Source organism: Culex quinquefasciatus, chromosome 2 (assembly GCF_015732765.1).
Source record: "Culex quinquefasciatus strain JHB chromosome 2, VPISU_Cqui_1.0_pri_paternal, whole genome shotgun sequence".
Classification (NCBI taxonomy): Eukaryota; Metazoa; Arthropoda; class Insecta; order Diptera; family Culicidae; genus Culex; species Culex quinquefasciatus.
The window spans coordinates 175,229,256-175,241,065 of NC_051862.1; the positions used below are offsets into that span (position 1 = coordinate 175,229,256).

The 11,810-nt window shown below is 35.9% G+C and overlaps 1 protein-coding gene across 2 annotated transcripts in view; it reads left to right on the forward strand.

The window, feature by feature from the left end:
* LOC6054720 overlaps nucleotides 1-10,465 on the forward strand; it is a 162,047-nt gene extending 151,582 nt beyond the window's left edge. For both annotated transcript variants that reach the window (XM_038256493.1, XM_038256492.1), the window contains 2 exons: nucleotides 2,818-2,893; nucleotides 8,046-10,465. In XM_038256493.1, coding sequence (XP_038112421.1) covers nucleotides 2,818-2,893; nucleotides 8,046-8,280 — 311 coding nt within the window. In that variant the 3' untranslated portion in view covers nucleotides 8,281-10,465. The remainder of the gene's footprint in view (nucleotides 1-2,817; nucleotides 2,894-8,045) is intronic.
* Nucleotides 10,466-11,810: the final 1,345 nt, after the last annotated feature.

Here is an 11,810-nt window from a genome sequence, read left to right on the forward strand (position 1 = left end):
CGGTATTTTCTCGGATAGCCAAGCTGCACTATTGGCATTAAAATCCTCTAAATGCGAATCCAAACTTGTTTGGGAGTGCGTCGCTTCCCTCAGGGAACTTGCTTCTCGGCATAACAGAGTCATGTTGTTTTGGGTCCCAGGGCACTGCGGCATTGAAGGCAACGAAATGGCTGATGAACTTGCTAGACAAGGCTCATCAAACATCTTCGTGGGTCCCGAGCCGTTCCTTGGAATCTCAAAAAGTGCCGTGAAGCAAGAAATAACTAATTGGGGACAATTGCAAATCGCTTCAATCTGGGGCGAGATGCGAGGATTGAGACAAGCTAAAACTTTTATCACTCCAAGTCCTTCAATTGCCAGGAAACTTCTTGGCTTAAACCGTAGGGAACTACGAATACTCGCAGGGCTTCTAACAGGACATTGTCCTGCCAGATATCACCTGCACAAAATCGGCAGGTGGCCTAACAACCTCTGTCGTTTTTGTTTAACTGAGCTGGAAAGCTCGGCACATTTACTCTGCTTCTGCGGAGCACTTGTGTCTCGAAGGCTGCGGTTCTTTGGATCGCACCTTCTTACGCCGTACGATGTATGGCACCACACCCATCCCAAGAAGGTCATACAGTTTATCGACTGTATTGCGCCGAATTGGGATAAACCATGTCTGCAAAATAACCCCTCGTCTTCCGATCCAATGGATACGAGTAATTTGTAGTATGGACAGTAACCAGGGTACATCACAAAAGATAGCCTTCTCAGGTGGTCGCAGTGAACTTAACCCAATGCCCATTGGGCAACAAAAAAAAAATGTACAACGTTAAAAACACGATTAAAACCTTTTTTGAAGACTATTATTTATTTTAATGCAAAAAATTTAAAAAAAAACTTCAATAAAGACCATTGTGAGTTGAATAATTGAATAGTTGAACCTAAAAATGGCTGTAACTCACTTAAACAATTGTTTTAAAAAATATATTTCGGTTTAAAATTCAATTTATAATATTTTTGATATGCATTTTCAATACTATCAACAAAAAAAAAACACTCAGCAAAAAAAGTCCGTCATACCCTACAGCTCAAAAGTTGGAACTTTTGTCGACTAAAACATATAAAAAATAAAAGAAAAGTTGGAGGGAATAAAGTTTGTCAAAATTGAGTTTTAGTGATAAAATAGTAGTTTATGCAACAAGTTGCAAAAAGAGGATTTTTTCAGCACGAGTCGTACATTTATCCGAAGAAGTGAAATTTTGACCATTTTCCGCGCAAATTTAACCGGTTTTACCTTATCTAATCTACATACCTTGCACCATGATCAATTTTTGACAGTTCGACGTCAATGAATTATTTCAAGAAAATCACCGCGATAGATCAAAACCCGAGGGCTTTTGTTAATTTGATTCGGTTAACCGCGGTGGATTTTCTTGAAATAATTCGAACTGTCAAAAATCCACCAAAGGATCTACCGGTGGATACTTTTCTACCACAGTTTTTTGTGTGATCAATGTGGTAGATGTTTTGGTGGATTTTTGACAGTTCGAATTATTTCAAGAAAATCCACCGCGGTTAACCGAATCAAATTAACAAAAGCCCTCCGATAAACATTACAACGTTTAAGACGAGAAAACACAAGAAAACTTTGGTAGAAAAGTATCCACCGCGATCTAGCACGATCAATTTTTGACAGTTCGATGCTAACGAATTATTTCAAGAAAATCTACCGCGGTGGATCTAGTTAAGAGCAAATAGGCCGCTCATAATATAAAAGCTACGTAAAACATTTCACACACTCAAATAAGTATTTTTAATCAAGACATTCAGGATCAAATGTCATGTAAATAAACCTGGCCAAACAAAATCCCCATTCAAAATACCTGAAATCTCACGCAAACAATGCAACCATAAAACCCCCGTAAATTTCCTCGAAAACGAGTAAACAATGAACAAAATGGCACACCTATTGTAATACACTGGATTCGACGACTTCCTCTGCAGCAACATTCCACCGTAATGCTCCCAGCTTCCCGTGTGGTTGCATACCCTCGCAAACGGTCCTCCATGTATGCGATAACAAGGTTCCTCTCGTGGTTATTTCAACCCGGTGCTATATGAAAATGTCTACAGCATTCGAAATTGCTCCGGACTGCTCCTTTTCATTTCCTCTGAGACTGCTTTCGCAAAGGGAAATCCTTTTTCCGTTTTTTTATTCTTTGAAATATTTTCCCGTGTGAGACCGAAAGACTTGGCGACCCCATGGAAGAGGTATTCCCGGGGTTTTTCTTTTTCGATTCGTACCGGTCCACCGACCGCAGGTCTTGGTGCAGGCAGGTGGGCGATTCATGTGGGTTCCGGGTTAGGGTTGGCACAATCGGAATTACGAAATGTTAACGGGGGTTGGTTGGGTGGGCAATACCGGTCTTGCGAGCGGATTTATCTGGGATTTTCCGGTTTTCATGCCATTGTTTCACGATCAACCCTTTTTGACCTGATGGCGATTACTGCTGCATATCTAAATATGAGGAGGGGAATCTAAAATATTTCAATCGTTGTTTTTGCATTGTTGTTTTTTACGTTTAACAATATTTCGATATTTATCAGCACAGTGAGTTGATAACTTTATAGGTACTTTTAGCTTGCCCATTTTGTAAATAAAAGGTTAAGCCGTTGCAGAAAACCACAACCAACATCACAGAGAAGCTCCGCTCAACGACAATGTCAATTTACTGTTCTCATATCGCAAATAATTCCTGTCTATTTGTGTCAGCTTTGATTTCAGTATACTGATACCATATCCCTTCTCTCCTTCTCTTTTTTTCTCCACAGCACACATTAATCATATTAGACAGATCGCCGGAATCGATCACGTGGGACTCGGGGCCGGATACGATGGCATTAATTTGTAAGTAATTCAATTCATTTTTAATTCGATGTTTACTGGATATTTTCCCTTTTGCCCCTTCCTCTTCTACTCTACTGCACCTGAACTCATCTGTGGGCGCCCCCTGGGCTCCAAAGGGATTTTCCCTGATCGGTGGATTTTCCATGATGGTCATCGTTTACAGTGATGGACAAAGTTGTGTTGACTTTATTTTTTTGTTTGCAACATTATCAAATATTTTCATCATCAGATATTTATTTTATCTTTTATTAACGCTTAAACTTATTTGAAATCAATTTAATAAATTTTAAATTCCTTAAATGGAGCTTCTTTTCCACAACTATTACTGTAAGACACAGGAAATAGAGCACTCTGGTGGTCCGTGCGGGGTGGAAAGTGCCCTGATGGGACGCTTTTCATCCCACCGCTGTCCCTCGGAATGTATTCCGACACATAAATATTTATTTGATTCACATTATAGCCAACGCAGCTGCTCGCAAACCTCATAGACGAGACCAGAGCAGCAGCAGGCTGACAGGCGGAATGTCAGAATTGAAATTGAAATGCTCTGCTGAGAAACGTTCGAGTGTTTTCCTTTTTTTTGTTGTCGTACTCTTGGTGAAGCTTGACGCCTTGACGCAAAAAGTCCCTCGCCAAATTGAATACTTATCTCAATTTGAATTTGAAAGCGCCCGTCAACGTCGTTAAAAAGCGCAAAGCGTGATAAATAAATACTTGATGAAACCATTAAAGATGGGGTGGGCATCGTTTTTTCTATTCGAAAGTCGATTCAGGGGACTAACCTTTATGTGAGTGTGAAGTGGTGAATGAGTATCACTTAGCCACAAGTAAATATTTAATTGGTTGAACTGAAGCGCGACGGGAACAAATCCTTTTTGTGAGTGGGAAAAACGATACCGAATTGGAGAATTTGGGAAACGGAAAGGAACTCTTTTCTTGCGGTGATGGTATCAAGTGATAACAAGGATCTCTCTGCTCCAGTAATGAGTTGGTTTAGGCCATTGCTAATTTTATTTCAAGTTTTTGTCCCGTCCTTGAAAAATGCCCCAAACAAAAAAAAACTTGTACAATTGATTGTAAACTATTTAAAATACATTGTATAACGTTTATTTTTTATCAAATTGGGCACTTAAAGACTTTTTGTAAGTTTTGAATATAGGGAAAACATATCGGAAAAAGACATAAAATTTCAGGAAAAAAATATTTTCACAAATTTATTAATTTTTTTGTCAATGTTTAGTACCGTAGACTTGGGTGACTTTGATAGCACGGGGTGACATTGATAGAAATTTGATTTGGCCACTAATTTTGATACATCCTATGTAACAGTCACATTTTAGCATACATGTTCGATAATAAGCTATCCCTTAATGCTTACAAACTCAAAATTCTCAAAAAAGTTTAGATATTAATTTGACGAGCATTTGAAAAACCTATCAAAGTCACCCCAGTTTACGGTAGTCCATAACTGTATTAATGTATAAAGCATTTTGTGATACTTTTTGCTTGAAAATTTTGAAAATTGGTCCTGAAATTTTAAATTAGGTTTGTTTTTCTTTTTCAAACTTGTTTAAAAAATCTAGCAATTATTATATTGATTAAACCTTTAAAAACAGTGAAGGATACTTTCAACTAATGTATGTTTTGCTCTTTTTTTAATAAAGATAGACAAAAACTAAAAACTATGTTATAACGTTATTTAAAAAAAAAAAAAAAAAAAAAACACTGAAAAATCTTTTCTTGCATTTTAGGTTGTCAAAACTTTTTTTCGTAAAATGGCAATAACTCATAATGTTTATTAGCAAACCCCTTATGTCTTTATATCAATTTGTTTTGTAATTGTCTGCTCTACAACTTTGTAGAACATTGTCACACTCTAAAAAATAACCCTGCAAAGTTATAAAAAACACGAAATTTTAAAATGAAAAATTTTGTTCTAAATGAAAAAATTACCCTTCTGGGTCAACGTAGATTCGAAAAGAACATTAAATTTCCCATAAAATGACATGTTCCAAAAAAATTTACAGTCGAGTAAATGATAATGGGAGAATTTTAAATACTTTTGTAGTGCTTTTTTCGATGAAATATACGTTTTTACGGAATTCTGAGTACCCCATCAAATCGAGCGTCTAATTTTACATAAAAGTCCGTTTGACACCAAATTTCTATCTCATCACCGTTTCAGGCGGCAAATTGTTGAAAAACACCTCTTTTTTTGCATGTTCAAAAATCGAAGGGGTCGTACCGCCCCTCCGTCACGAGATATCAAAAACGGGTCTCAGATTTGTGATCAGGGACAAAAGTTACCCCTTAGGACAAAGTTTCACGCGTACCGTCACGAGATATCAAAAAACGGACCTCGGATTCGTGATCAGGAACAAAAGTTATCCCTTAGGACAAAGTTTCACGCAAATCGAAGAGGGGTCGGGGCAACTGCTGTGTGAGTAGGCGGAGAATTACCCAATAATAACGCGTGACCTGCATTAATTTCAGTTTTTATTTTTGATTAGAAATTTGAACACTTCTTCAACAAAATGCTACACTTGCAATTCTGAGTTACGGAGAACCTTTTCACATTCATTTTGAATCAATACTTATAATTTATTTTGTTTATAGCATCCTGGATCTTAGATTTACAAAGTAATTTTTATCAAAATGATTCAACTAGTTAAATTGCAGATTTTTTTTAAATTTATGTTTGCTGTCTATTTTTCTGTTAGTTAATTTCATAAATGTTCAAAATTTACAAGAGAATACGTATTTTTTATGTTATAAAATCGATGGGAGAATTGAAGATATAGATCAACATAAATTATTTCATAAACTTTTGTTAATTCCTAAAGTAACTTTTCTTACCACAATTATTTTAAATAATATATTTTTGTATTTATTTCAAGCAAGTTTTAAAGTACCGTGAAATTGCTGCGAAATTTCAAGGTTTGTTATTGGAATGCCGCGAAATTTCAATTTATTTGCCGTGAAAAAAACACTATTCCTAGTTATCACAATCTTAAGTAATTGATATTTTTTTATGTTTCTGATCAATTTGAACATGAGATTTTAGCCCAATTTCGAAATCCTTTTCTGTAAATAGTTTTTGGCAATTATTTAGTTTAAATTTACTTTTTTAAAGACACACGAAATCATTAAAAATAGGATTAAATTAAATAAAATTGATTTTAAAATCTGAAAAAAAATTTCATGTTTCTATTCTCTTAATCTTCATGCCAAAAGGATGCAATAAATCAACAAATCTCAACTGCAGGTTTTTATTTCCAAAAAATGGAGTAACAATCTATAACATTTTGGCCAAATTCCAAATAAATTTTTTAACTTACCCTAGCATTAAAAAACAGGGTTTCAAGATGAAGTCACGTTAAGGAAAATGTATTGCAAATATTGCAGCCTTGGAAATTCAAGCTAAACATTTTAAATATCATATGTTGCATTAAAAAAATAAACTTAATTTTACAGTCTAGTCTAAAATTTAAATCGAACTTATAGTTGCTTAAATATAATTGAGCATTATTATTTCAGCAGGTTCACGATCTTTACAAAATATATATATTTTAAGGAATTGTGTAAAAAGTCGCTAAAAAACACTTGCAAATAAATTCCCAGCTAGTGCCAAAAATGGTACTTTCACGTTTTCAGAATATTCGATTTTGACAAAAATAAAAAAGATTTTTTATAGAGCACCCATTTTTGTATTACACTTTAACCAGGGTAAAATACTCAAGCTGTACTGCCCATGTTCACATAATTGTCCCATATGCAAAAACAGCAAGCTGAGAAAAACGCAAGGGAAGTTTGTCCCACACATAAGGTTACGTGTTAAGTTTTCACGAAAAAACAGGATTTCCTCTTGATTTCTAGAACAAAGTACTGGATGTTATAGGCTCTTTTGAAAGAGCACACGATTTTGAACAAAACTGCATCAATAACTCAAAAGTGATGAAAATGCATATGGGACATTTATGCGATCATGGGCAGTGTACGACTTATCTAAAAAAACGTTTTTTCAGTCTTAATTTTTTTTAATAATAAAAAAAATCTGTTAGGCGTGGCCGAATGGTTCCACTGTTCGCTTCGTAAGCGGATAATCATGGGTTCGATTCCAATCCTGCTCCAGCCTTCCATCGGATAGGGAAGTAAAAAAATGGGCCCGACCTTAGTTGTTGCGAGGCCGTTAAGTCATTCCAGGTTTAGGAGTCGTCTGCCTGGTATAAGTACAAACAACACACCAAACCAAGCCGGCGGTTGGTCTCGCAATCCAAAGGTCGTCAGTTCGAATCCTGGGGTGGAAGGTTCCTTGTATTAAAAAGAGGTTTTTGGGTGCCCTTCCCATTCAAATCCTTGGACCTCTAGGTTCGAGCAGAAACTTGCAATAGAGACCACAAATGATCTGTGGGTTGTTAAAGCGGATGATTTGTTTGTAGTTTTTGTATAGGTGAAGAACAATCTATTCATAAAGTTCAACTGAAGTTTGGTGGTAAAGTTCGTTATAGTTTATCTTACAACAAATTGTCGGTAAAATATTGTTCATTTTACCGATTTTACGACTACCGTGTCTGTTTAAAAAAATCCAAGCAGGGATTTAGATTTGTCAAAACATTTTTTCATTTGATTTTCATTATATTTTCTACTAAGAATCAGTGTGGTGATTTTGGGGACATTCTTAGATATGCTTCCCCAGGAATTGCTATCGTACAATTTATTCCAGTTTGGCGGTTTGTGTTGTTTGATGGAATAAGCTACAAAGTACATTCAAGATTAAAATACAGCTGAATCAATAAAATTTCCTGTCTCAACAGAAGATATCAATGTCAGATTTTAGTTATTCATGTTTCAAACAACAACAATAAAGTACTGCTTTTCCGAGAAACTCTTCCCACAAAACATGAAAAATACTCAAAAACAAAAGCGCTCTGCTCAAACATGCCAAGTTAAAGAACTTGTACTGCTTAAAGGCACCATCAGCCAAAAACAGATCCAATTTGGCTCGCTTCGCCACCAAGAACCACTTCTCTCCCCCTGCTCCTCCCAAGAATTGCTGTCGAAATTGTTCACGTGAAAACGCTAATCACCGTTTGTTTATTTCGCTTGTCTTCTCCACCCAAAACGCAAAAACAACAACGCCCACCACCATCAGCACGCCACGTGGCCTCGAGGACGTGAGCAGTTATCCGCGGCTTTTCGCCGAACTGCTCGGCCAGGGCTGGACCGCCGAGGAGCTGGAGCAGCTGGCCGGCCGGAACCTGCTGCGGGTGCTGGGGGCCGTCGAGAAGGTGCGCGAAAATCAACGCCTGTCGGGGGTGCGCCCGTACGAGGACATCCCGCCGGCGATACGACCCGAGGAGCACGCCAACTGCACCACCAACAGTTAATGAAGCCCAGGTAGCACCCCATGATGGTCAAATCCCAGCGGCGGTGATTCTCCTTCGAGGGGGCGCAAATCAACCAACCGAGTGTGATGATGACTAATCGCGACTAGAACACGACTTCATCGGCGACCACGTGACTGCGACTAATTATTAGGTATGTTCAGTAGATATTTTTAGGGGGAAAAGTTTATATATTTTTAGGATCACAGTGAATATCTCCATGAGAAATGCCTTTTTACGTGAAAATATTTAATGGAAGGTAGATAAAAGCGTTACGTTATGTTCATTCTGTTGAAAAGTTACCTCTTTGTGGAAAAAATGGAGACAAAGTCAGCGAAAAGAAGAAAAAATTTAAAGTACTGAGAGAGGAAAAAAAATGTAAGTCTATATTAAATGGAAGGACACTGATGAAAGATCTCTAGCGTTAAGCGAAATCTGAAAAAATGAGCAAACGTTTCCACGGGATGCTGGAAGGAAAGCTCTGCACGGTGTGCTGTGTAGTTCGAATAGTGTTTAAATAAAATTTAAATTGAAAAAAAGAAAAATTGTTGTAATTTTATTTATTTGAACAAAATGAAATCAACCCATTACTTAGTTTATCACTATTTGTTTCTGAAATATTTTTTGATTTCAAGTGTTATCAATCATAAAACTAAAAACAAAAATAATCTTAATATATACTTTCACCTCCAGATCTTAAATCACAAACGTTCACATCCCAACACACCGTGCAAACGCGTTTCCTTGCTGGCCATCGCAATTTTTTCGCATTACTAATCTTTTCGGTAATATTGCTGGCGGGAAGTAGTCCGGGCTGTTGTTGTCATTAAATAGCCCCGACTAGAGCCATAGTCAACGGATGTGAGAAGGAAAAAAACAGCAAAAAAAAACACAATTAAAATACCCGCATTAGTGATTAATGATGAGATTCGCGAACACCATCCCAGTCTGGAGGTGTGGAGGGATGCTTGGTCAGGATTCATTATATTTTTTTATGTTGGCACCAGACGATCCACTCTCGATGGTGGCTTTACTCTGACCGCAGAGAATTCCGCCACGTGGCGTCTTTTGGGCGTAGGAGGAGGGTAGCTGAATGGCGAAATGACAAACGGTTTAATTAAATTCACTTAGTTTAGGAGAAGTCTATTTGAAATAATTGCAAATGTTTTTTGAATCCCATAAAAATCAGCTTATTCAATGAAATTTGTCAAAATTATTTTTTCATCCTATAATTTAAAAAAAATATAATTATATCTTATCCGTTTTAAATATCCTAAACAATCCATAATTCAACAAAAAGGAAAGTATTTCGCCACAACCTGAGCACAACCACCAAGTCAGCCCCGAGGGTGGTATTTGGCTAATTGTTGTGAAATTTCGCTTATTTATTAGAATCTGTTGCGACCACCGGTAGCGGCTTTCCGCCACAAGCATCAGGTATTCTACTTTTAATGAACTGTGCGTTCGCTGAGACAAAAAAAACAGGAGATGGGTAAATTATTTTGGAGGGTTCCTTTGGAAAGATTGAATACTTTTAATTATGTACTTGGGTCTGAACACTTGAATGAAAAAGTTGTTGGAAAATGTATTAAGACTAGTGCAGTTAGTTTAAAATCATTAGTTTTTAAAAAATGTTAGCTTGATTCTGGCATGTAATTTAAATTTTTATATTTTTAAAATATTTATGCCTCTTTTTCGACATTTGCCAGAGCCAAAGGACAAAATCTTTGAAAAATATTTGTATCGGTATAATGGTAATAATAATTAATTGATAATTCAAACCTATCACAAAGTTTTCAAAAAAATAAATCAAAAAAGTTTCCTAAAGAATGTTTTGAAAGTCCGGTCCGGCTTAAAAACATCAATAAGGACTCAATCACGACATCTCTTGAAAGTGTTGCCAGATATTCAAACTTTGACCTTTTAGAAATGTTAAAAATAATCAGAACACGTGTTCAGTACATAAAGACTTGAAGAGTATTAAAAAGTTTATTAAAAATTTTATAGCTTCACAGTAACAAAAAATTAGTAATATCAGTTTCTGTTGAAATGTGAGTCTTTTGAAGTCAAGAGGTTTTTGATCACGAATCCGCGGTCTATTTTTCAATATCTTGTACCAAAGGGGCGTTACGAATCTTTCTAAATTTTTGGGTTCTCACTAAAACATGTTTATCATGATTGTAAAGCTACACAAAAAAAGTTGGCTTTCGGAAGACTCTGATGTAAAATTACACATTCTTTGACTCAAAGTCTGTCTCCATTCCCAGATGTAACATTACTATATATTTTAATGTGTAGGTAAGATTGGCGTCAAAAAAAAATTTAAAAATAAAAATTTTAAGCAATTTTTATTCTCGGATACATAACTGAAAAAAAACAAGAAAAATTTCATTTATGGAGCAATTCCATGTCAAATAGGGAATCGGTTGTACCCGACCCTCTCCGATTTCAATGAAACTTTGTAGACATGTTATCCTACGCTTATATGAGCCATTTTTTTATATATGGAGCCAGTTACACTCGATAGTGACATTTGAGAAGGGCGTAAGTGTTTTAAATATTTTTGTATTTCGTAATTTAAATATTGCTGTAGCTCGAAGCCGTTGCATCGTATCAAAAAGTGGTCAAAGACAAACTTGTAGGAAATTTGACGGGCTTTCCGAAAAATACACTGAAAGAAAAACACTCCACTTTTATGAGATTTTTGATTTTAAGTTTAAAAGTCAAATTTGAGGGTGAGCCCACGATTTTTCGTTCAAAATTTTTGTGAAGATAGCCTAAGATATTACAAAAAGACTCACGAAAAATGCAGGATGGAGCAACTCACCTAAAAAAATACAAAAATCATTTACTGAAACTGGTTTTTTTTTAAAGTGCACTAAACGTCAAAATTTTCAAAATCCGAGTACGAGAATCGATTCTCCAGACAATTTTACATAAAAGTCTCCATATTGACCATTGTCCTAAGTCCAATCCTTGTGAAGTTACAGCGGTTTTAAAAATAAAAATGTTGAAAAAATAGGTTTTTTGATGGGTTTTGGCAATTTCTATATGACCGACTTGATTTTTCAGTCTCGAAAATATTTTTACCGGAAAGCTCGTCCAATTTCCCATAAGTTTGTCTTTGACCACATTTCAATTGGATGTATGGGCTTACAGATATAAGCTAATTTACTATCCAGGTTACTATACTACACTGAAAAAATATTATGTTTTCAGTTATGAGCAATGTAATAAAGCTTATATCTGTAAGCCCATACATCCAATTGAAATGTGGTCAAAGACAAACTTATGGGAAATTGGACGAGCTTTCCGGTAAAAATATTTTCGAGACTGAAAAATCAAGTCGGTCATATAGAAATTGCCAAAACCCATCAAAAAACCTATTTTTTCAACATTTTTATTTTTAAAACCGCTGTAACTTCACAAGGATTGGACTTAGGACAATGGTCAATATGGAGACTTTTATGTAAAATTGTCTGGAGAATCGATTCTCGTACTCGGATTTTGAAAATTTTGACGTTTAGTGCACT